The sequence below is a fragment of the Chenopodium album genome, chromosome 5 (genome assembly GCF_948465745.1).
Source record: "Chenopodium album chromosome 5, dcCheAlbu1.1, whole genome shotgun sequence".
Lineage (NCBI taxonomy): Eukaryota > Viridiplantae > Streptophyta > Magnoliopsida > Caryophyllales > Amaranthaceae > Chenopodium > Chenopodium album.
The window spans coordinates 32,644,739-32,671,898 of record NC_137838.1 but is presented as its reverse complement, the minus strand read 5'-3'; the positions used below and the strand labels follow the sequence as shown (position 1 = coordinate 32,671,898).

Here is a 27,160-nt window from a genome sequence, read left to right as displayed (position 1 = left end):
TTTAATGATAATTTGAAATTCATAACATTAAACATAAGTTTAGCTTGGTTTGGATTTAGGCCAAATACAAATCCAAATTCCTAAATTTATCAAACAATATATTTGGCCCAATTCCATGATTTCAAATGAAATCCAAGTATCCAAATAGGCCATCAAAGAATTTCAATTCCTAAGATGTCCAACTTTCCCATGTTTCCTTTCACAACCAATCAACCCCTTATTTACACAAATATCACTATCACGAAAATCAGATACTCCGTAGATCATGCGTTTTGAAATCCATTTGCAAATTTTCAATTAGGGAAACGGGGAAGTAGGAGCAACTAGCGGCTTGGCGGCTTGCAACCAGAAACATATTGCTGCTAAACTTGGAATCATCATATATATCAGAGGAAATTCAAACTTTCATAAAAAAATTGTTTGAATTTAAAGAATCAAAATGGCAGGACCTGCATTAGACGAACTCTTCCGATCTCTCCTCTCCAAAACGGTATTTTTTTTAAATGGATTTTCATTTAAAAATCCCTAATTTTCACTTTCATTCAAGTGATTGAACAGTTAATTAGCAATACCCAGACGTTTCTTTGAAGGAATTATAGTTTATTAAGCTGATAATTTTCATTTGATTGAATAGGGACAAGACAAAATGACCACCCAAGAATCAAAAGTGTTTGTTGAGTGGAAATCTCAGGCCATTAAGAGTTGTGCTGTAGGAAGTGGTCTTGCCTCAGGTCTTGCTTGGATTGGTAAGTTAGATTCTCTCTTCTACTACCTTATTTACTTGGACTCCGATTTCGGACAAGGGTATGTGTTTAAGTGTTTATTTGGCTATTTTGTGAAACTTTTCCATGATCATATAAATTAAAATGTCAATGTAACCATACCTAGTCGAGAATCTGATATGGGTTTGGTTTATATATAGTGGGTTCAATTATGTCTGCAGTTGATTGCAGCTAAAAATTTATCATTTAATGTCATTTGAAATGTGTTGTATTAGGAGAAATGTATATTTGTTTTTATTTGACATACTCTATTTCTTATGCAAAGAACTCTTCCTTTCTCTTTTGGTGTTGCTAGAGGGAATTTTATAGTTCTAGAGCCTAAACAATGATTAGGAACTCTTACAAATATGTAAGGAAAAAAAAATTATCATTTGGGATCTTGTTGTATTCTAAATTTATGGTTTCAAAATGTAAACGTTTCATAATTTTTAGTATTAGTAATTAAAGATAATTATCATCAAAGATGTGCCTTACAAAATTTGAAAAAAAAACAGGAACAAAAAAATGATGGAAAGGGGATAATATATTAATATATAACTTAGAGGATGAAGTGGATTTAACATAATAGGTTTGTCCTATTTTAGTGAACAACAGCACCATCCTATCTAGATTTTTTTCCAATTTAGCTGGGATACAATGGCCTTACCTTTGATAGGTTAGGAATATTTTTATAGGCAGTTGTTAAGTTATACCAAGCGTCAGTATATGATCACTTTGTGGAGTTAGGCTTTTGAAAATTACAATTTTGTAATGGATAATTGTTGTGTGATTTTATGATGAGTTGTTATATGTCAGGAATTTTTGGGGGGTTAGTCATAGAATGGTTGTTGTTTTTTTTCTAGAAATTTTGTATTTAGTTTTTTGAATGTTGACACATGGTTTATATTGGCATTGCTTTTGTTCAATAGTTGCTTTATTGTTGTTTGGATATAGAATCTTCATTCATGAGAATCATGGCTGGTTTATAGAATCATAGAAGCTCGATTTGTTGCTTCTAAGTTTTGTTAATAATTTTGGAGGGAGTAATACTAAGTATAGAATTTTGATTTAATGAGGCACCTCTAATTACATTAACTTGTATAATCTTAAAGAGGTTATTCTATTGGCCTTCTATTTTCTACATAATAATAATATTATTCCAATACTTCTACCACACTTGGGAACTTTGATGGTTTTATTCCCCTTCTCTTTTCTGCATAACACTAATTTTATTCCAATGCTTGTACCACACTCCCCACCTCTGGCAAAGAAAATGTTTGGATGAATTGGATCTATCAATGCATCGTTAACTCAAAAATTTCAAAGAGATTACTTCTATTGGACCCTTGATTTAAAAATCGACAACCACTTTCTACTTAACAAAAAAAAAAAAAAAAAAAAAGCACAAGGAAGTATACGAGTCATTTTGATTTGTGTCCATCGTATTCCAAAGCCAAACAATAGCGAATGTTTTGATAATTTTTTGTTCCTTCTATTAGTTTAATCGAAATTTTTTGTTCTTGCAGTGACGAGAAAATGGAGAACTGCTAATCGTGTGATACCTGTTGCAGGTAGTTTAAGCTCTGTTTTTCGTATCTGATGTATAATTAATATTGTTACTGAAAAATATGAATTTCTTAAGCACAATATTAATTATTGAATAGTTGTATTGTGTCCTTTTATTTCCTATTTTCATGCTGTTCCAGTGTTCCTTGTTCGGTCATATATTTCATTAATTGTAGATTTGTAGTTTTCTGCTAAATTGCTAACACTGATGATTCTAAAAGAAGGTATATTCTAGCAACACTTACTCCAATAAAATTTAAAATGCAGTAGTTACACTTTCTATAAATCTTCTTTAGATAAGGACATGTATATCATCAAGCTAGAAAAATAATGCATTATAAAATTCTCTGCACTAATTAGTGTGGTTGAATGTTTAGATTTTTGAATTTGAAAATTCTTGGATAAGTTCCAGCTAAATTGGTTCATTCCGAGGCTATAATTTCTTTTGGTCCCATAGATGATTAGATAGTAAAACGAAAAAATACACTTTAATAATTCAAACTTTCCTTGATTTACTTTAAATAATCCCAGCTTTCGAATAATGTGCAATAATCCCAACTTTCACTAAAACCAAATTAAAAAAAAAAAGGAAAAAAAAAAAAAAAAACTCAAATGCTATGCTTGCTGGTGGTCATTGCCTCCCCAGCCCAACTATAATTCAACCCCGATTTTCGTTTTCCGGCGCCCACAACTAATTTCCGACACCTCCCTTGCTCCCCGCACCCTAATTAGCCTAGCCTCGAACAGCAAACGTTTTCTAGTTTTCTAGGGAAGTTTTCAGAGCTTAGGAAAGTTATCGAAAATGGGAAAGGAGGGAGTCGATTTCTAAGTTAGGAGAAGGGAGCACCGACCGGTTTCGGTGGTTTGGTAAGGAAGGTGACGTCAATTTCGGCGGTGTGGGAAGGGAGGGGGTCGATTTAGGGGGATTGGTTAGGGAGGGGAATAGTATCGGGCGGCGTTGTGAAGGGCGGCAATGACAGTTTTTGAAGCAGTGTTGGGGTTGGGGGCCGGTTTCCGATGCTAGGGTGGTTGGGCGGCGAAATTTGGTGGCGAGTGGGGCCAAGAGGTGGTGGTTTGGGGGTAGGTTGTGGGTGGTTTGAATTTTTTAAAAATTTTTTTTAACCAATCACGTGTTGACACATGTTAGTTAACCTAGAGTAATGAGTTGTTGACTTTTGTTGACCGGTTTGGGATTGAAGAGATGATGATAGTGGTATTATGTAGTCAAGAAACATGTGGCTATGATTGCCAATTTGCCATAGCTGTGGATCAAATATCACTACTTTAAACTTAGCTGTGTGAAATCAATTCTTTTACTAATCTTGATTGAATTTTGAATTTTTTTTATTTGGAAAAATACACTTTAATAATCCCATGACTGATTTATTTTGAATAATCCCAACTTTTGATTATTTTGCAATAATCCCAACTTTCAGCTGCGTTTTCTTTCTTCAATCCCGATTACCGGTTACGTGAAGAAAAGGTAAATTTTTTAAAAACAAATAATTTGCCACTTGTTGCATGTTATCTTAATAAAAAAGATTAAAAAAAATAAAAAATTTATTTTAAAAAAACAGAAAACCACCCGGCCCACCCCTTCCCACTAGAACCCCATGCCCCACCGATCCCCTCCCTTCCCCCAGAAAACCAAGCCCTTTCTTCTCCTTTCGTCGACAGCCGTCCCGTCGCCCCCCTTCCCCTAGAACCACCACCCCTAGATCATATCATAATCTTACTGATTTTGTCAGGTTGATTGCATATTGCAAGAACAAGTGATGTTTGTAAAGCAAGAATTATTGGTTGGGTTTGTTTAGGGAGTTGAGAAATCAGAAAAATTGGGATTTTAAATTTGAATGATGATGTTTAGTTATTGATGATTGTAGTATGGAAGGAGATGGGGTGATCGGATTTTGGAGGGGATGGAGTGGGGGTGGTCGGATTTTGGAGGGAAAGGGGTGGTATGGTAGAGATTAGTACAGAAACAGAACAATTAAAGCAGAGTAAGGAAATTAGGCCAAAATTATGATAGATTGTATTGCAACTTGCAAGTCAGAGAAACCACGATACAACTCCCTTCTTTCGAGAGGAAAGGATGCTCTCCAAGAAAAGATTTCCACAAAAATTTTCTAGATGCCTTCCCCCTTCACAATCCCTCCTTAAATACACAAAAATAACCAAAAATCAGAAATGACAAACTCAGCACACAAAATAAGGACCAACAAACTTATCCCCTTGATTACTGATTTACCCCTCCTTGAACTAACTAACTTCTAGCTCATCATTCAGCTCAAGTTCTCTTATTTGTTTGGGCTTCCTCCTTGCATATGTGAATCGCACCTGTGCAATACCTCCCACCTAAAAAAACACCTTGTCCTCAAGGTGGAAGTGAGGAAAACGAGCAACAATTTCATCATGGTCATCCCGTCTCGAAGTCTTGTTGCCACTTGATCAGAACTTCGGTTGCAGCATGAGAATTTCGACTCAGGTTCCACCTCCAACACTAAGTCAGCAGAAAGCTGGGTAGGCAGGCAGAGAAGTAGGCAGTTCTGGTCCCATGGCCTTCTTGAGTTGAGAGGGTGGATTTTGGGAGTTGTAGCCGATAAGCCACTTTTCCCACACGCTTTAAAATTGAATAAGGACCATAATAGCGAGGTGACAGCTTCTCAGATTGTCTCTTGACCATAGAATGTTGCCTGTACGGTTGCAACTTGAGATAAACCAAATCCCCAACTTCAAATTCCCCATCCCTTCGAGACTTATTCTCACATTGCCTCGTGTAAACTTGAGCCTACACCAAGTAAAACTTCAAATCATCCAGAATTGCATCCCTTTTTTGAAGCTGATCCTCCAAGGAAGAGATAGCAGTGTCTCTCGGAGAGAACCTGACCAAATGGGGTGGGTCCCTGCCATAAAGAGCCTTGAAAGGGGTACAATGAGTTGTTGTATCAAAGGCCGTGTTATACCAATATTCTACCCAATGCAACCAGTTGCCAACTAGAAGGTTTCCCATTCATAAAGCAGCGCAAATAGGATTTAACCCCCTTGTTAACCACCTCGGTCTGGCCATCCGTTAGAGGATGGTATGCCGTGCTTCGCCGAAGAGTAGTGCCCTGTTACCAGAATAGTTCCTTCCAGAAAATGATGAGAAAGATTTTATCCTGATCCTACACTATAGAGGAAGGTACACCATGCAACCTAACCACTTCTTTCACCGAGGAGTGTATGGATGCTTCAAGAGAATGAAGTGACCATACTTGGTCAGCCTATCCACCACCACCAATATGGTGTCCCAACCAAAGGACTTAGGAAGACCTTCCACAAAGTCCATGAAAGTGTCTTCCCAAACCTTTTCGAGAATAGGAAGGGGTTGAAGAAACCCAAGGGGAGAGAGAGTGGATACCTTGTTCTGGTGGCATATGTGACAATTTTGGACATACTTTGTCACATCCTTGCGCATTCCAGCCCAATACCACTCACTAGCAAGCCGTTGGTAAGTTTTGAAGTCCCCCCGGAGAGTCATGGTATTTCTTAAGTAACTTGGGGGTAAGTTCACTGTGCTTAGGAATGACCACTCTATTCTTATACTTTAACACCCCCTTATCAAGGGTGAACCCTTTTGGGACCTGCTCCCCCCTTTGTAGCTGGGAAATAAGTTGCTGAATGGTCTTGTCTTTCTTTATGAATGAGAGAATATACTTCCATTGGACCCCACAAGAAGCCAAAGGAAGCACACTCAGCATGTACACCATGCGCCACTTTGTTAGTGGGCCCTGGTTTGTAGTGAATATCAAAAGAATACCCCGAGAGTTTACTTACCCATTTTTGGTAAGCTTGACCCACCTCCTTTTGCTCCAACCGCAGGTTCGCACAACAAATTGCCTCCCTAACAAGTAGTGTCGCCACTTCTCAATAGCAAAGACAATAGCCATGAGTTCCTTTTCATATATAGGCTTGGTTCGAGCTCTCATACCCAAGACCTTGCTGAAATATGCAACTTGATGGTTTTCTTGTAAGAGGACAACTCCTAAACCATGCCCCGAGGCATCGGTTTCCACTATAAATGGGAGAGTTAAATTAGGGGCAGCTAGTATGAGAGCCCTAACCATGGCTGCCTTGAGAGCCTCAATAGCAGATGTAGCCTCATCTAAGCATAGACCCTGCTCCCTCTTTTGTAGTAGCTCTTTCTCAGACTCGAGGGTGGTGAAGGTGTTTTTGTAGGCCGGGTTTGTGTTTAGGTTTGGGGTGTTTTGGATCTGGTGGGTAGGTTGGGGTGTTTTGGTTTGGGTTGGATAGGGGGTACGCCAACTGAGTGGGCTAGAAGGGGATTTGGGTCGTGGGCTGAGTTTTAACTTCTCTTCGACCCGCAAAGCCAGCTCCATGGCCCGATCCAGCGTAATCGGATCCAGCAAACGAACTTCGACCCGGGTATCTTCACTTAAACCGTTTATAAATTGCCCTTTAGCAATTTCTTTAGGTACTCCTTCAATTGGGGCCAAGAGTTCGATGAACCGACGCCGGTAATCCACCACTGAGCCAGGCTGTTGGTGCGTAAGCCATCGTGGAGTGTTCCGGTGGCTGTGTCCTAAAACGGCGAAGTAGCAGCTGTTTCAAAGTGGGATGGCGACGATGCTCCCACTGATACCACAACAGCGCGTCACCATCAAGCGCTACTACAGTCGCCTCGAGATGGTCCTCTTCCGACAAGCGGTAGAAATGGAAGAAACGCTCGGTGCTTAGGATCCACCCATCATGATTCGTGCCATCAAAGAGTGGTAAATCGAGCTTCCTCAACTTCCAATTTGATTGGCCACCCCGAAAACCACCGTCTCCATAATCAAGCTGATTTTGCGCGGAGAACGGGTTATCCCATTGACCACCGTTGGGGTCACGATGGCCTGGCAGTCACCACGGAGGAGCGAACCTCCGTTCGGATAGCATTGATGTCAGTTTTAGCTAGAGCGGTAGCTATCTCCTGAGCTACCCTTGCCGGAATCCCCCATCAAGTCCATGCGTTGCGCATTGGTGAGTTGTGCCATTGTCTTCTTCAGCTCCGATCGTCACCGCTCTGATACCAATTTGCTAGAGATTAGTACAAAAACAAAACAATTAAAGCAGAGTAAGGAAAATAGCAGGCCAAAATTATGATAGATTGTATTGCAAGTCAGAGAAACCACAATACAACTCCTTTTTTTCGAGAGGAAAGGATGCTCTCCAAGGAAAGATTTCCACAAGAATTTTTTAGATGCCTTTCCCCTTCACAATTCCTCCTTAAATACACAAAAATAACCAATAATTAGAAATAACAAACTCATCACACAAAACAAGGACTAACAAACTTATCCCCTTGATTATTGATTTACCCCTCCTTGTAACTAACTTCCAGCCATCATTCCAGCTCAAGTTCTCTTATCAGGCCCTTGTTTGGGCTTCCTCCTTGCAATTGTGAATCGCACCTCACGTCTGGGCTGGTCTCTTGAATGGTAGTGACTGGTTATCGGATTTTGGAGGGGAGGGGTGGTGGAGGTCGGTTGTGGAGCTGCTGCATTATTTATGGTGCAGTCATGAAGGTTTGAAGGGAAGAAGAAGAAAAGAAAAAAAAAAGACTTTTTTTTAAAATTGAAAAGTTTTGTTTAATTTTTTTTTTAAATTTTTGGACCAATCACAACCCGACACGCGTCAAGTAACTTGAAATACCGGGTCATTGACTTTTGTTGACCGGTTTGGGATTGAAGAAAGAAAACGCAAGTGAAAGTTGGGATTATTATGGAATAATCAAAGTTGGGATTATTTAAAGTAAATTGAGCAAACTTGGAATTATTAAAGTGTAATTTTCCTATTTTGTAGCATTAATGCAATATTATTTTTTGTTCAATTAGATAATCGGTATTAGTGCTAAGTAAAATTGTTTGTCCATCCTTAGTTCTCAGATGACCTGATATGATTGCCATGAATTAACATTTAAGGCTTTTCTTACTATCTATATCATCGTATGTATGACGTCATTATCTCTACTATTGTAGGAGCTGGGTTTCTGACTGCAAGTTGGGCATTTGGTAAATCTGTAAACACATGTGCTGATCGTATTCTGAAAATGGATGGGAGTCGGATGCAGTATGAGCTGGAAAAAATGTAGGTACAGTGTCTCACACTACTTAAGTTGTTTTCTAGCACTGTTAATTTTGAAATGGGCAATCATGATTCATTGAAACTAACTTTGGATTTGATGGTATTGCTGGCTTTGTATGTCTCTTGAGTATTTAATCAACATATTGCATTTCAGAAAAAGTAACTTAGGGTACTTGTGGGCCTTGTGGCTTTGCTTTATGTTTAATTTCTACATCTTCCCATGACTTTCATATGCTTCATTTGTGATACACCCTCACCCCTGAGCAAGAACACTAAAGACCACTCAGCATACAAAGAGCTATGTTGAATTTGTCTGGATTCTGTTAGTGACATAATTTGGAAGGTACTTGGCTCAATGGTGGAAGTGTGATTTCTCTTTATTTTTTGTTATGGAACAAAAGTTGGAAGGTTCTTGATTGCCAGCACTTGGTTTTTGAGGTTATTTATGATTTGGGGTTGGGGAGGGAAGAGGCTGGAGGTTTCAATGCTTGGAGCTTGGAAGTTCATCCTTTGCAAAATCGTTTTGTATTCTGCTATATTATGATGATTATTAAGAAATGGAACATAATGACCTGCTTCCATATTTTTCAGATTTTGGGGCCAGAACACCAATTGGGCATTATATCATATGGGTATTATATCTGGCAACAATTAAGTAATAAAAAATTGGCTCGCACTTGTGTTAGCTTGGTATTTTGGTGTATTGGTTAGTGTTTCAATTTTCATCATTATTCTTTGATTTGCCCTACACTGAACTTTTTCCCTTCATTTATCAAAAACTCTTAAAGGCTAAAATTAATGGAGTTTTATTTTACTAAATATATGATTTTCCAGGCCCCAACATATTCTTATTATAACTAATTAGTAAACCCTAATTTATTACCCCTAATTTTGAAGCTATGAGTAAAACGTAATTGGTATCTGAGACTCAAGAAGTAGCTGCAAAATTGCATTCAGTAAATAAAATACACGAAGTAGAGTTAACATAGTTGTTCTTCTGATCCTCGTATTTTGGGAAGGAACTATCACCAGGATTCTTTCTTCTACTTTTTTGCTTTTCTGCTTTGCTGGTCAATATCAGTTTTGTTTCCTTGCTTCTTTAACCCAATCTCTTTGCTCACCATTAAAATGTCCTTGGCAAGTTTCTCCTTGATATTGCCTTTAGTAGATTTGAGCATACCATATAGCTCAGTCAAGTTTTTCTGCATTCCGTTATATTGAAACTTATTTTGATGTTCTGAATGTGTCCAGAAGCAAATGTGGATTTGTTTGTGGAAAAGCCAAACAAAGGCGCTCATAAAACAAATTAAACATGTTATGAGCATGAGGACTGCCTCAGTCTTATAGCTTTAGTTGCTGCAAAATTCTAACCTGCTTTTTAAACAAGCTTTTGATTTCGTGGTTGATAGTGTATGCATCTTACTTCAGAAACTCCTTTTGCAAATCAGGGGTGGTTGTGAAGTTGGTGATTGGGATGTTATGATTCGTAGATATGGTGTTGGTGGTGGTGTTAAGTTATATATATTTGGAGGGATGGTGGTAGTGGAGAGGGGAGTCGGGTTGGTGGTGGTGGCTACCATGGGAAAAGGGGAGGATGAAGAGAGAGAGGGAGTGAATAAATTTGTAAATGTTCATGACTTGTGGTGGATTAAAGTCAGGGAAATAATGCTGTATATGGTAGGAGTATAATTAATGTTAGGGGGTGTTTTGGTGGGTAATATTGTTTAAAGTAGGGGTAAAACTCTAATTTTAGACAATAAAAAAGATCCATTTTGACATATTTTTGAATTGCAAGTTAAAATTCAAAGGAAGTATTTTCAGAGGCTACGTTTCCTTTTGCCTAAAATATCATTGACACTTGTCTGACTTGTGTTTCTTTAACCTTTTATGTTGTATGCAATAACAATTATGTAGAGCTAGTAAAAGGTTTTACTACTGTCTATGTAGAGCTATGCTTTCATTTTCCGAATCAATATATAAAAAAAAGGCATGCCAAATGTTCAAGCAGAGTATTCTTGGTTTTTTGTTTTTAGTTGTTTTTTTTTTTTTTTTTTTTTTTTTTTAATCCCTGTCTCCAATTTCAATATAGATAGATATGAAGTCCAAGTTTCATGCTGCCATTTAATGTTTGTTGAGTAGACAAAATCTTTTAGATGATGCTGAGCTATTGATTATAAATGCAGAATACTGGAGAAGTATGGCAATGATCCTGAGAAAATGAAGCCTTTCTCCAAGTATTTCTACCGTGAAGAAATATTTAATGATTCAACCCCTGGATGTTCCAAACCAATATATCGGCAACGGCATCTGCATGTCGATAATCACCGGACAACTGATGACAATATGAACCATGAGTCTGCTAAGAAAGGTGTATATCATCAACAGAGAAAGGATGATTCTAACGTCAACCTGAGAAGCCCTGGTGTGGAGAATAAACAATCCTCTGTGAGTGTATGCTCATGATTTTTTACATTATAATATAAACACAATCAGTCTTTTTATATCTACAATGCAAATATAATTGTTGAAAATTTTAATCCAACATAAAAAAATTATTTTTAGAGAAATTATAAAATTAAAATAAAAATTACATAAATAAACTAAAAATTGGATAAATAAAAAACGTTGATGATACTATTTTGTACCAAAATTAAAGAAATATACTTTATAATTTGAGAAAACTAAGTCAATCATAGACTACATAATCATTAAAACATTGTGGTTGTCAATATTTCAAACGACCACTGTAAAACTTTCATATAATTTGCTGCTTTTGTTTTCCATGTTCTCTTTTATGGAATATTGATTAGTGCGGTAAGTAGTGGTTTTGATGACCTATGCTTGAAATTTGACTTGTTGCCATCTCCTGGCAAAGCAAATGAGTCATTAAGTATCATACTTTGTGATGAGTGTAGCTAGAGTTTTTTTTACTCGTATGTTGTAGATCCACAATTGATTGCTTTAATAAACTGTATTTCTTATATTTGGTGGCTCTTTAGCCCTTTAAGATAAACATTAGCTGAAATACTAACTAATGAGGCTAAGTAAATTTTTATCGAACTGCCAGTTTAGCTCTGATCTGATACAAGAATATAATAGTAGAACAGCTGGTGATTTCTCTTCCAGTTGAAACAAGAATTACACTCAACCAAGGCCTGATGACCGTTACCCTAATGCTCATACTCTGCTTCAATCTACTGATCGTATCCCAGCTCTCTCATTTCTGCAACTTTAAGCCTAGGGCTTATACCTAACTGCCTCTATACTTCTTTTGAAACTTTGAAAGTTCCAACTGTGAGATGAATAATACGGATCTTTTGAGGCATTTTGAATGACTAAACTAAGAATTATATCTGAACTTATTCGGCCCGATCAATTTTACAATTATTGCATTTAATAGTCCTTATCTGAACTTATTTGATCCAAAACTTATTAGAGCAACTCCAATAGTTGCTTTTGGGGACTAGCTTGCAATTTTTATATTTTTCAAGTTAATAGCCAAACAATTGGAGGATAATTCAATAATTAGAGCATCTCCAATGGTAAGCTACAAAGGCTTGTAGCTTGCTTTGTCGTGTTAACTTTTAAAGCTACAACCTATTTAAGCTACAAAGTACTCCAATGGCAAGCTACAAGAAGTTGTTGCTTGATTTGCCACATCATTATTTCAAGCTACAAAGTACTCCAATGGTTTGCTATATAATTTGTAGCTTTCATGTAATACTTTATTTACTACACTATATGAGCTGAAAATTTCATTGCTATTTTACTTACTTTTACCAAAAAATTCTAAATTATAATATAATTTCATAAGTTGTGTCTGCTATTAATATTAAAAATTTATATGCAATAATATAATTTCATATAAGTTGTTTTGTACTTGTATTATAAGATGACTTGCTTGCGATTTGATTATTTAAGCTTATACGAAGTATTTAATATTTTCATCAAGAGAATTGATAACCTTTTCCATTAAAAAAAAAAAAAAAGTATTGATAACCTTTCTCCCTAATTTATTTGCATATTTTGTAATAAACATTTCACAATACACTAAATAAAACTAATTAACAAAATAACATTCCTTATTTGCATATTATGTAATGTTTAATTTATTATTAATGTTATGTATTAAGTTTTGTAGCATTCTTAATCTCTTTGTTATTTTTCTATCATTAGTGGTTAAAGCTTTGTTTTTAATTTGCTACTTCTTGTTTTTTGCCTTCAGCATATCATTTTTTCAAAAGAGTGGACTTTTGTCTAAGTTCAAATATATATATATAACACCCAACACTAGCTCACGGCTAACCAATGAAAAGAAAAAAAATTTGGAGAAAGAAATTGAAAGGTTGTTACGAAAGTTTATAGGACCAAGCTTAAGTATGTACAATGTAGGACCATTGGACCAATATACCTAATTAGAATAATTACGTTTAAATATTGATATGAAGTAAAACAATCCTAAGAAAATCAATTAAATCTCAGTACCATTCCACTATGAATGTTATTGTTTCCACACATTATTTAGACCTTACAATAAAATCCATTATTTAACAACCAAAAAAATTCAATTCATAAAACTCATTTTAGTTCATACTCTTCATACCATATTCGTTTTGTAAAATGCATATATAATGCCATTTCTCCTGAAAAATGGGCACTTTTTTCAAGAAAATTGAAAGGTTGTTACGAACAACACTCACGACTAACTTTGACTTATCATTTATATTCATTGTTACGAAAGTTTGTTATATACATACAAAAACTTGGATTGAATAAATATATATAGATAGAGAGAGTAGTATATGCTTGTTCCGATTTTTAGTCGACATGAGTATGTCTTTTATATTATTTATATTTTTACGATTGTATGTTATATGTATACAATGACACCTTTTTCAGTTGACACGTTTATGTTTTTACGAGAGCATTATATATGTATACAACAACTTTAATTATTACTCGACTAGCTTTTGTAATTATAAATCATGTATGATAAATCTAAGTCCTTGTCAAAAAAAAAAAAAAAAAAAAAAATCTGTCATCAAGTAAATTGATCGGGAAAGTAGTAGATCAATTGAAGGGAAAGTAGAATACATGGTCATACAGAACTATATTTAGCAAAGAAATTTACATAGTACTAATTCCTCCTCACCCTTTTGTCTCCAGGATTTGTGGAGCTAAACTAGCACTAACATTTGAAGGAAATCAACTAAAATATAAAATGTATATAAACATTAGTAAGTAGCATATATACTTGTATTAACGTATATGTTATCACCTTTATATTTTCTTGCATTTAATTTCATCATGTAAACATTCATTCTATCCTTTAATTCTCAACTAATATATACATATATTACCAATTCAAAATTTCTGAAAGTCCAAATTCTACAAGTAGTAACTTTGATTGGGATAAATTTTGGGAAGAGCAATTATTTGATGAATCACATGAAGAAATCGGGCGATATAAAATCTCACAATATGAAACACCCTCGAGAGAGGTTGTTCCTCGTGATCGTGAAGGTGGTGAAGAACGTTTATACAAAGATTATTTTTCTGAACAACCAGTATATCCGGAATATTTTTTTCGAAGACGTTTTCGTATGAGGAAAGAGGTCTTCAATCGAATAGTGGAGGCCTTAAAAAATCACACTAAATATTTCAACAAAGGTTTGATGCTGCAAAAAGAATGGGTTTGTCCCCTCTTCAAAAATGCAATGCTGCTATTCGCATATTAGCTTATGGAACTCGAGCTGATGCTGTTGACGAGTACATCAAGATTGGTGAGAGCACGACTATGGAGTGTCTATTTAAATTTTATCGTGGTGTTATTGAAATATTTGGAGAGGTGTACCTGAGAAGTCCCAATGCTAATGATGTCCAACGATTGCTTAAAATGCATGAGGAATACCATGGCTTTCCGGGCATGCTTGGAAGTCTTGATTGTATGCATTGGGCATGGAAAAATTGCCCTAGTGGATGGAAAGGACAATACACTCGAGATGATTATAAATATCCAACAATAATGCTCGAAGATGTGGCCTCAATAGATCTATGGATTTGGCACGCATATTTCGGTGTTGCTGGATCCAACAACGACCTTAATGTGCTATGTAGATCAAATTTGTTTCAAGAGAAATTGCAAGGACAGGCTCCGGAGGTTAATTTTACCATTAATGGCACCGAGTATGAAACGGGATATTATCTAGTTGGTCGTATATATCCTGAGTGGGCTGCATTTGTTAAAAAAATTTCACATCCCCAGGACCCGAAGAGGCTTTTGTTTAAGGAAAAGCAAGAGAGTGCAAGGAAAGATGTTGAGAGGGCATTTGGGGTACTCCAATCTCGTTTTGCTATAGTTCGTAGGCCTGCACGTTGTTGGCATAAATGCAATATCCACGATATTATGGATGCGTGTATTATATTACACAATATGATTGTCGAAGACGAGCGTCACACTTATAACAAAAACTTTTCTAACGATGAATTTTCACCAAGTGTTGTTGATGATGTGCATCAAGGACATGAGGAGAATTTTGAGTCATATCTAGAAAGAGATGCAACATGCATCACCGGTTAAAGGCTGATTTGATTTAGTTGAGCATATTTGGTCACGTTTTGGTAGCTATAATTTGAGTTGATCTTAAGTTGCTAGATTTTTTTTTTTTTTTTTTTTTTTTTTTTAAGGAACGTTGTTTTGTTAATTAGTTTTATTTAGTGTATTGTCAAATGTTTATTACAAAATATGCAAATAAATTTAGGGAGAAAGGTTATCAATACTTTTTTTTTTTTAATGGAAAAGGTTAGGAAAAGTCTTATAAATTGCTTATTGAGTTCAACCGAAAACACCTAAAATACCGCCCTCTAATTTTTTTTTTTTAAAAAAAAAAAAAAACTTAAAATACTTGACTCAGTAGTCATCATATTTATTTGATTTGTGATTATGACATTCCATACTTGGCCTTAATGATTTCACATACTTGATCATGATTTTTTCTAGCTTTTTCGTCCATATTAGATGTCTCCTTGCAAAGTATCACGAAATCTTGTTGTCGAATGTGTTCTTCACACAATGAAAGTCTTTTTGACTGTATATCTTGATAATTACCCCATTTCTCGTCAAGATGAGTTGTTTTGCCTTTCACTTTACTTTTATTCCTCGCACTTGCTTTAGCCGCTTTTTGTCCCATTGGTCGTTTATCTCCCCTTTTCACGTTATCAATTTCACTAGTATTAGGATTTGAGGAAGAGGTAGTGTTATCTTTAGGAATAGAAATCTTTGTTCTTTTGTGTAACTACTTTGTGTAGAAACATAATCCTCCCACTTCGGGGCATTTTGAAGAATTTTCCAAGAATGTAAATAAGTAATTTTTTTTTTTTCTTGTTTTCACTTTTGCTAGTAAAAAGTATTAGGGCATTACTAATCATTTGTTCATCGTCATTGCCACTTGGGTGACCACTTTTAATCTGTATATAACACCCATTGAACTTATTAACCTCAGGACTCATTTTATACCAGTGATTTGTGGCTTGCTCAATGGTTATTGGAGGGCCTTCCCTTCTCCAATTGTTATAATACTCTACAAGATTTTTCTAATAATCCGCCTTACTTTGATGGGTGCCTTTGATAGAATCAGTTGTGAAATCTATCCAACTATTACATAAATCTTCATCCATGTATTGAGTCCAAGAAAGCTTATTTGTCGACTTACTAGTAGCAGCTTGTGCATTTACCTCCTCTTGTATATTATCACTGTGAGGAGTGTTTGACTCTATTTGAGACCTTTGGAGTGATGTTACTTGGTGCATATTAGAGGCCCCTACAGATTCTCTTCTTGTAGTATCATGAACCACATTAGATTCACTTGGAAATGGAGGTTGAGGATAGTAGCTTGGCATATTGTCTTGCAAATTAGGCATTGTAGTGTTTGGATAGTAGTAGCCAGGGCGGTAGTGTCTTTGAGGGTAGGAATTTTTTGAGGTGAAATTTCCACTATTTGATGAATTTCCCTAACCAAAATATTGACTAAATGGATTATCCGTATCATCCATCTAAATTTTTTTACTAGGAATTAATCGTAGATATGAAAGTATTTGTAGATTATGTTTTTACGAAACAATATACTGGTTGTATTCTTAGGTTTATAAAACTTATTTATAGATACATTAGCTGATAATTCAAAGTTAGATATGGTTACCAAATATTGTACATTGGCTAGAATTTTGGCAAAATCTTTTATTGATAAAGTCTAATTTGTTATTATATAAAGTAATAAAAAATTTTAAATTTAAAAATACCTATAATCTTGTACATTCTAGGTACAAGTGAATACTTACGAATGAATGTTAGTAATTTTTTTTAAGAAAAAGAATAAAAAAAGTATACCGATAACCTATAAGCTAGGAAGCACATTAGTCAACATCAGCTACATGTCAGTTAAGACTTGTGATAAAGATGGAAATTTTATTTTAAAATGTATTTTTTTAGAAAAAGATAATAAAAATAAAAATAAAAATAAAAATAAAAAACAAAAAAAGATGTTGCATTATCTGTTTAGCAATTGTAGATCACGTATAACTCTCAATGAACCCGTGTCCCCCACTTTCCAATCTTTAAAAATAATTTATAAATCCTGAAAATTTCCAGGCAGTGTAGCTTAACTCGGCAGTACTTCTCAATTGAGTAGATATTTCAATAGTGCTCCAATGGTCAAGCAACACTATTTTTATTTTTCATAATTGCAAGCAGGTCCTTAAAAACACCATGGGAGATGCTCTTAGCTTTGCCAAGCAAATGAGCTTGGCTAAGCTAATTAGCTTAGAAATTAATTGTCTCTAATAAAATATTAATTATTTAAAAATATTTTGAAAAAAACCAAATGACAATTAGCTTAACCATTGTGGTATAAATTGGTTAGAAAGAAGAATAGCTTTACAATCCTAGGTGGCATGACAAGCTAATTTAACAAATAGCTTGCAACTAGAGTTGCTCTTAGTAGATAGAAAGAACAAAGCCTTTGTTTACTTTAAAATTTTGTACTCAAAACTCAAAAGTATTTCAGTTAAAGCATTCACCTAGTTTATCCGTTTATGGCTCTAAGTAGCAGCATAATTGTATTTTCTAAAGTTTTATTTGTGGGTTGGGGGCTTGGTTATTGTTCTCTTATTGACTATCACATCCTGTTATTGGTGATTTAGGAAAACCTTTTTCAAAATTGTCTTGCAACAACAGCAACAACAATAACAATAAAGCCTTAGTCCCAAAATTGAGTTTGACTAACATGAATCAAAATCGGGAACCATCATAAAAAGGAAATGAGCATAGCAAAATAATCAATTGAATAAACGTTGGAAAAAAAAAGTGTGTAAAGTGGAAAACAAAATGGGTATACAAAATTTACGAGAGTGTTAAATATGTGGTAAGGTGATAAAATCGAGAGGAAAAACATGTGAGTAAAAACATAAAGGTTTGAGAAAAATCTAGCAAAAGAATTGCATCCTCTGTTTTTTTAGATGCATCATTTTCTATAAATGAAAGTTTTTAATTTAGTTGCATTAATTCCTTTTTCTTATATGAGCAAAGGTATTGATCTCTTTTTCCCCTTCTTTCGTATCCAAGCTTGCATAGAGGTTCCGATTCACCTTCGATATGATTTCACATCTCATAATATCTTTATACTTATCATAATTCTCATCACTCTTGCATTTCCCTAATATCCTTCAATAATGGCAATAAAGTTTCAAAATGGATTTTTTTTCCTCATTTGTTTTGTGATCAACACTTTAATTGGTTGATTGATTTGTTTTATGATTGCTACGAGACTATGCATATGAAATTGCTTTTCTTGTCTTTCTATTAGGACTTTAGGACATTGTTATTTAGAAACTGGCTTTTGGCACAAATTTGATAGTGATCATACTTGTTTCTTCAAATGTAAACCTTTATGAATCTCTTGTCAAACATCAGATGTTGGATTCAATTAGCCAAGTTGTCATCATATAGGACACAGTTCTGTCCTACCGTCACAAATCAGCTGTTGGATTGCTGAGATATGTGTATACAACAGTGACCACACATGCAATCTGTTTATAATTTTTTTTTATTATTTTTTTTTATTTGGTTGTTATAAAGGAACAATGGCTGATTCTAATGCCAAATTGTCATGTCTGATGTGAGCTTTTTGCAGGTACAACCTGGTATTAGTATATTTGGATATGGAGATCCTCTTGACGTTTTGTTTGGGTATTCATCTACAAATGAGGAGCCTCATCATCTGCCTGATGAATCTGGAAACTCAGCCAAAGTGCAGAGTCGCAGTCAAAAAAGGGCCCACCGTAGGCATAGATTGAGGCATCGTAATCAGGAGACGTTGGCACTTGGGGGATAGTTGATCATTCGCCATCAAGATTGGATGTTGAGTACTGGCCGTCAGTTAAGCAGAAAAGGTAAGGAAGAAATGTCCTATATGGAGAAAAACAAGTTTGTATATTGTCATTGCATTTATGTTTCTTGGGTATCCCCTTCTTCTCCAGCTGTTTATATCAAAGAGCAAACAGTTTTCTTTATTAACGTAAACCAACAAAGTAACACGACCAAAAAAAAACGATGATGCTCTGTCTGGGAACACTGTAATTTATGTTAAATCGATTAGCTCATATCTTTGGAATTTGGAGTAGGATTGGTGTTGGTTTATTACTTTATGTATTATAAATTTTTAGGGTAAGAAGATCTATCATACCACGTGGGAACCCGAATGGGTAAGCATGTTAGACATTTTGAGATAGGGGAAAGGATAAGCAATCCCCATTCTCAGTTGCCCCTAAAAATAAAACCTTTAACTTTAAGATTGAAAGATACAATCTTAACTACTTAATTAGACAACCTATGCTTGGTACGTTGCAAGTCTGCATTGTATTGGAGTTGTGCTGAAGAAGTGAATTTAAATGTAGTCACTTTTTAAAAGAAATTATACTTCCCGCGTTTCATTTTAGTTGCATCACTTTTCTTAAATAAAAGTTTTGAATGAGTTGCATCACTTTTCTTTTTAGTTAATAAACTCTCTCTATCTCTCTCCTATCATATGAGTCTTTGTTTTTCCCTCTCTCTCTTTCAGCTCCAAAAATTGCGTAGGAGTTTGTAATTTGCAAAGTGATGCAACTAAAAAAATATAGAGGAAGTATCTCTAAACTAGTGTACCAAAAAATCCACAAGAAGATGTAGCCTAATACTACGGTGTTGTTTGGTTAACCTTCATAAATGTAGGAAATGAAAATTCATGTGAATTTGCAAGTGGGAAAGTTGTTTGGTTGACAACAAAAAGTAAAATGGAGGAATTGAAAATTCATGGGAATTATGATTTTCTACAAAACATGGGAAGGTAATTACCTACCTCCCCCATGGTCACCTCAAATTTCTATGAATTATAATTCCTGTATGAGAACCAAACAACTTAAGGCCATTTCTTAGAAATTGTATTAAGGAAATAAATTCCCATGAAATACAGATTACCATAAGAATTTAGTTTCTATGTTAACCAAACAAGCCCTAAGAAGATATATACTCTATTCTGTTTTAGTTGCAACAGTTTGAATTTTACATTATTTATGTGTTTTACTTTGACTAACTTTAATTATTTTATTTATTTACTTATTTATTTATTTTTTCACCGTTATAAGATAATTAGCACTTTTAAAACTATACAAATTAATGGCAAATATTCATTCAAATATAGCTAATGGCTACAATATTCAAATGATAACCAAGTGTCCGTTGTGGTGCTGGCGCAACATAAAAAATAAGGAACTTTTTTGCAAAACCGACGTCCATTTTATACAATTAGAAGACACAAAAATAATTAAAATAATGAACTTGATGCATACGGTCTAAGGATGTCAGTTACCTGTAAGCGATATGTGCCTCATGGGGTGAGTTACTCACAAGTCACCATAATGATGAGCTGCCCCAAAATATGAGAGGAGTGGTGTGGGAAGGTTTGTGAGTTACCCATTGTGGGTGCACTTAATTTTTACTTACGTATCAACCCTGGCTATCCCAATGCCCAATACTATTTATATTTCTCTTACACCTTTCCAACTTTTTACCACTCAATTCCTCTCTTAATTGTTTTACTTTTTCTTACACGTATTTTGTTTTTTTGAAAAATACGAGTAACACATGTTTACAATAAGCAAGTCGAATTTTTGAAAACAAATTGAGTATGAGATGTATCATTAATATCTTGTATCATTAATATTTTGTCAAAAAAAAAATATCTTGTATCATTAAAATTTAAAAATATAAATATACTATATTGAAGATTGCACATGCTAATTCAATAAATAGTAATATATACATCATGTCCTAATCTCCAAAATTAGCTCTTGGTTAAATAATAAATAGTCAATGATATGGTTGCAAAATCATATATACATCCATGTGAGTCACATGTGGACGCAAGAAGGCATTGACTTTAAAGGTTACGTAATAGGGAATTTCAATCAATCCCAAAAAAAAAGAAGAAAAAAAAAAAGAGTAATATTGGTGACTTGGTGAGTGGCATAGATGATGAAGAATAACAGTTATGCTATGGAAGAAGAACAGTAATGGTTTGTTTGGATAAAGAAAAGGGAAGGAAAAGAAAGGGAGGGAGTAGAAGAGGAGGGGAGGGAAAGGGAGGGAGGGAAGAAGGATGAGTTTTCCTTCCAAATCTCTCCATTGTTGGAGGGATCAATTTTCTACAATATAATCCTTCCATTTCTCTCCCCTCCAATTCCCTCCCTACCTCATTTTCTATCCAAATGAATGATATTCCATCTCTCTATTTCTCTTCCCTCCCTTTCCCTTCATTTCCTTCAATCCAAACACACCGTAATAGAACACGGAAGAAGAAGAAGAAGACTCTTCTAAACGGGTGTGTTGAAGTAATACGTTCGTGTTCATGTGGAAGCAGTAGATTGTATCCATGGTAATATTGGGTGTTTGAAGCATTGGTGTGTGTATGAGTTTGAATAAGGGAGGTTATTGAATTTAAATGTTAGTTGGCATAGTAGCAGACTAGCATAGCACCCGTGCAATGCACGCCTTATAAATCTTATTACTTATATCCAATTCTCAAAATTGTAAGATAAAACGGTTTAATGAGTATTAATTAATTTACTTACATACATGTCTTAATCATGCATTTTTAACCTCTTAAAATAATAATATCTGCTTTAAAGATAACTTTTTTATTCTTAAATTAAATGTAAAGTTTTTAAATATAATTCAACACAATCAATGAACTACTGATAATCAATCCTAACATTGAGTCATTTTTTCTCATTTCTAATTGAGTCACTGGCCATCTCATTTTAAAAATGATTAAATTCTGCCCACTAACTCAATATATACAACGCTTTTTCTGTGACTAGCACGTCTGACACACGCCAAAACACGAGTAACCCCTGACCGAGTAACCCCAAACTGACTGAGTGACCCTTGACCGATCGAATAACTAACCCTTGACCGAGTAACCCCTGCCAAGTAATCTTGGCCACACGGTGTAGCCAATCAGATATGAAACTTTGAGAACTCAATATATACTAGGAAAAATAATTACTATCATAAAACAACATGATCATTGTATTAATATTGTATTACGTATATCACAAATATTGTCATATCTTTTTTCTCTATGGCCCCTAAAACACTTGAAATTTAACATGTAACTTCTAAAAATAAGAATTTTTATATTCACATATAGCATGAATATAGTCACATCTTTTTATTAACATTTTATATGTTTAATCACAATTTTTTGTATGCGGCCTGCTATACCGTGAGACAGGGCTTACTCGAGTTACTCGGTCAGGGATTACTCAAGTTAAACTTGACCGAGTAACTCCTCAAGTTACCCTTGACCGAGTAACCCCTCGAGTAATCCATGATCGAACCCCTCAAGTAACCCATCAAGTTACCCCTAACTCCTTAAATAACCCTTAACTAAATTACTCGAGTATGTAACCCCTGACCGAACTCCTTAAATAATCCTGACCTAGTAACTCGAGTAGCCCCTAATCGAGTAACCTGAGTAACTCATAACCGAATAACCCTCAAGTAACCTTAGAACCGAGTAAACCCCTCGAGTAACCCTTGTTCGAACCCCTAAAGTAACCCTTGATCTATAGGAGTTTATAGGTACTAATTACGGAAAACATGAATCATACTCATTAAGCACCTAATCCCAAGATCTCATGCATAACACATAAAGAATAAGAATTAATACTTTTGAAGCCTGACTCCACGTATGATCAAGCAAGAACAAAGGAGACAAAGAACCTCAAACGTGATTCATCCACTTGGTCCACGGGCACGGATTAAAACCTCCACTAATGCTATTTAGTTGCAATTGAACCCTTTAATTGACCTTATATGGAGAAGAGAGAGCGACGAACCAACCACGAACCACCACACGCGCTACCAAGGGTGGCCGACCGTACGGTCTAGGGGAGGAGAGAAAGAGAGCCGTGAGTTAGAGAGAGAGTGTGAGGGTTTTGAGATTGGTTGTCTTGAAGTCAAATACAATGTGTGTTAAATATGACTTGATTGCAACCCTAGCATGGATCTTTTTTATAAATCACATCTCTAAATAAGAGTCCATGTCAAGCCCGAAATCCTATCTCTAATCTAACTATGCTAGCCCAATCCTATTCATTATTAGTTACTTGCTCATGAGGCCCATTAATGGGCCTCTAACTTGTTTAACCCAATACCCTTGTTGTGTGATCTCATAGGATCCATTCTAGCGGGTTTTGGACTATTTGACTAGCCCAAAGATCATTGATCATAGTCTAGCAACAGATAATGACGACCCAAAAGAACGAACTAATTATCTCCATAATAGTGATCCTTGATATATCTAGTAATTGCACTTATCGAAGACATAATTCCTTCATGACCGAATAACTTGAGTAACCCCTGACTGAATAACTCGGGTAACCTCTCACAAAATAACTCGGGTAACCCCTGCTACACGGTGTGGCCTGCTGCACCAAAAACGTGTTGTAGTTTTATTATGTATGTAAATATTAGTTCTCATGTTTTATTTTCTTCCCTCGCGGAGAATAAAAAATATGAAATTATCTTGTCTCATCACCTAATAAATTTTATCACAGGATGAATTAACCTCATCACTACACCCATATTGCATCTTCCACATCAAAAAATTAGCACATCTAAAAATCAGAAAAGCCATTGCTTATTATAATTTTTTTTTTCAAAAATTGTAACCTTTAGCTATATATGACCTTAGAAGGATGCGTAGGGTTGCATTTAATTGTTTGATTATTTGTCTTTTTTTTTTTTTTTTTAATTATTATTATTGTTGTTGTTGTTGTTGTTGTTGTTGTCACTTGTGACGACATATACAAAATATACAACGCATTTTCTATATATGCGACTGGCACACTGTGCGGCCGCTTGTAAAAAGAAAAAAATAGTCTTATATGTGGCTGGCCACACCGTGTGGCCAACCACTATAAGGGTTACTTTGCTAGTGTAATGGGGGTTACTTTATCGGTGTTAAAGGGGTTACTTCATCAGTGTTATAGAGTAACTCAGTCAGTGTTATAGGGTTATGTAGACACCCATTTGTGTCTCCCCAACACCAAACCCAGTGATGAGTACCTTTCACGTCGAATCATAATCGAATGAAGTGAAAGTGTGGAAAGTCTAGTGTTGTGGATAGTTTTTATTTCTTTTCTTTCTCTCTGTTTTTGAAAACCTATTTTAAGAAAACAGCGAATCCAGTTTGGTTTGGTCCATAGCAAGGGTCCAATAATAGAATAGTTGGTTCGGGTTCGGAAAGAGCTTTCCAACGATATATTACAAGCCCAATTCCAATGAATAATGAGGAAGTTATGGCCAAATTACTAAACTGGTCCGGTTTGATCTTTATATGCGGCCCAATGATCTAGAGGAGGGACTAATATTGATTTATCATTCCTAATGCAATTAGAATTGATTATAGTCTTCTAGATTCTTCTAGAGGGTTCTTTTCATTCCTAATTTAATTAGCATTGATAAATTGACTTTAGTTGACTTTTTAGAGTTTTAATCAGAATAAAAGAAGTGTTTTTAAGGAAAATACAATTTTGCCCTTCTGTACGGCTAAATTTTATCAAAATTAAGAAAACGCGTGAACCTGGTTTCTAGCGCCTGACAACAGGACTAGCGCCTGGGGCTAATGCTTGGCGTCTGGCGCTAGCCTTAACGCATGTGCTAATGTCTGGCGTCTGACGTTAAGTCGTTTTATTCTCGTCGAAACTGTGATATGTTTTTCTATCCATCCGACTGATTTTCTCTATAAATAGCCTCCTAAACCTCCGTTTTCCATGATAAAAAAAAACCAATTATCGTCAAGAATCATCAATTCAATTCTCCAATTCTCTTTTCTCACCAACTCTCATCAAGAATCTTTTGATATTCTCTCTCTCTTTTCTAAGCTAGCCTTTTGCATACAAAATTCCGCATTCACAAGATTTAGACACACCTAGCCAAGTTGAAAATTGCCTTCGCCCTAGACGTGAAAGGTTTTAATTTCCGAGGGTTTGGTCCCAAATCTCTCTTTCAATTATTTAATTTAATTTAATTGTTTTGTTTATATTTTCCTTAAAGTTACTATCGTGTGTATTTTGTTATTAGAAAGAGGTACGAGGCATCCAAGTAAGTGCTTTAATTGTTTGCATTAATATCATGATATAGAAATCATGTCTAGGTTGTTATTATGATTCCTAGTACTATGTTAAGATGTTTGATGTTTTGAATGAAAACAATGATTCCTAGTATTATGTTTTGGGAAAATGTTATAATATAAAATATGCTTATTATGATTCCTGTGATTCTTTTTATTGTCTTTCCTAATATTCATGTTAGTATCATGTTAGGGTTAAAGCTTTAATTTTTATTGTTTAGTGACAAGTTAGGATTTGTTATTAATCTTGTTAGTATCATGCCCATGATCTTGCTATTATGCTTTAACATGATTGTGATTATTTTATTTATTTATTTATTATTATTATTATTATTATTATTATGATTATTATTATGTTGCTTGATGATATATATTGTTATTGCTTGATCACGCCTTTTATGCATGTTTAAAGGGAATTGGTACTTGTAATCACGCTTATATAAGATAATTAATAATCTTATTTAGGGTTAATTTGATTATAATTCAAGTGATCGCCAATAATAGTTTTGTTTGTACATTAAATTCAACAAACATAGATAAACAGGTTTTGGGTTAATCCTATTGATTGCATGTTAGTTAGAAAGCGCACATGAATACGATCAGAATAAAGTAGAGGCCTATTATTAGGGCAGGTTCAATCTCTTTTAGGTTGGATTTGTACCTTCATCCCCGAACTACCAGTCATGGTTCCAGACCTATTGGAGTTGACGATCTCATAGATCGTTAAGGAGTGTAACCTTCACCTCGTGAACGGTTTACAAGTTCTTAAAACTTGTTGGCGACTCTTTTGCTCTATCTTCCTTCCCTTTGGACGCCACCGTACTTTAGTGTATGATCACAGTGAGGTTCAAGCAAGGGATGATGCTTGAAATATTCCCTACAGTTTTTGACGACTCTGCTGGGGAGGATTTTTATTTTAATTCCTGAAATTTATTTCGGCAATGATTTAGAATGAGTGGATGAGACTCGAAAAGTTCTAAGTATTTCATGTGCGTAATTTTGATTAACATTATTGTCATATGCATAAAAAAGATCTCATTGGAAAGATCATCCGTAATGAGTTAAAAACATAGGATTTTTACACGTAGAAAATTTGAGGAATATCTTTCACAACTAGGACCGAAATAATGTTGCACGAAACTAGAAAATTTTATTGAGCACAGAAAGTTACTGAGGCATGCAGGAACTAGCGCCAGAAAACAAAGTCTAGCGCCGATGATTTGACTCTGGCGCCAGGCGACAGCTTCTGTCGCCAGGCACCAAAGCCAAATCGCGGCGCCGACCCTTGTTTGCTGGCGCCAAATTCTTCCAATACCGAGCCAGAAATATGTGTTCTAATTTTGACCAGTTTTTAGCACTGTTTGCTCGATCCTACTTCCTGATATAGTTTTTAGCACCTTTAATTTAAGTGAAGTCCTTGCTATGAACAACCAAGGATAAATGAAACCATTTAGGAGGAACTTTACTCCTATAGGTATGAGTTATGACACCATATTTGTCCGACTAAATGCAAAAATGTCTTATAACTCCTATTGGACCATTTGGGGACCCACCATTTAAGAAAAGGACAGCTAACTGGAACCCCAATGCACACTGAAAATATCATCAAGGTAGGGGTCATCTTACTGAAAATTGTTGGAAGCTTAAGGAAGCTATCTAAGATTTAATTGATAACAACAAACTGCCATTTCCTCCTACCAGTAAGAAGCCAAGCATTGACAATGCACCTCTTGCTCATTCCTTGGCCATCTCTGATGAAGAAAATGAGATTGATCCCTCATCACTCATCAAACCTATTAAAGAAATTCATGCTATCGAAGAAGAGGAGGAGATATTTTCCGATGGCATGGATGACTTTCCTGAACCAGCAAGCAAAGAAGATGTATGGATGCTTATATGGACCATGTGGGAGGGATCAAGTTTGCTACGTGAAGCTCTTGAAGTCGCAAAAAAACAAGTAGAGGAGCTTCAGAAAAA

At 35.2% G+C, this 27,160-nt stretch overlaps 1 protein-coding gene and 1 pseudogene across 1 annotated transcript; both read left to right on the top strand.

Moving 5' to 3' along the window:
- The first annotated feature begins 185 nt into the window (after positions 1-185).
- LOC145630653 (uncharacterized) lies at positions 186-19,129 on the top strand. The gene is made up of 6 exons (XM_081682862.1): positions 186-490; positions 635-746; positions 2,288-2,332; positions 8,348-8,456; positions 10,637-10,898; positions 18,641-19,129. Exons 1-6 carry the CDS (start codon positions 440-442, stop codon positions 18,839-18,841), a joined length of 780 nt encoding a protein of 259 aa, XP_081538988.1. The 5' UTR covers positions 186-439; the 3' UTR covers positions 18,842-19,129.
- On the top strand, positions 13,787-15,094 carry LOC145630652 (protein ANTAGONIST OF LIKE HETEROCHROMATIN PROTEIN 1-like; annotated as a pseudogene).
- Positions 19,130-27,160: the final 8,031 nt, after the last annotated feature.

Coding starts and splice junctions, on each gene's coding strand:
- LOC145630653 (XM_081682862.1), top strand. CDS start 440: ATGGCAGGACCTGCATTAGACGAACTCTTCCGATCTCTCCTCTCCAAA. Junction 491..634: donor GATCTCTCCTCTCCAAAACG/GTATTTTTTTTA, acceptor TTGATTGAATAG/GGACAAGACAAAATGACCAC. Junction 10,899..18,640: donor TGGAGAATAAACAATCCTCT/GTGAGTGTATGC, acceptor AGCTTTTTGCAG/GTACAACCTGGTATTAGTAT.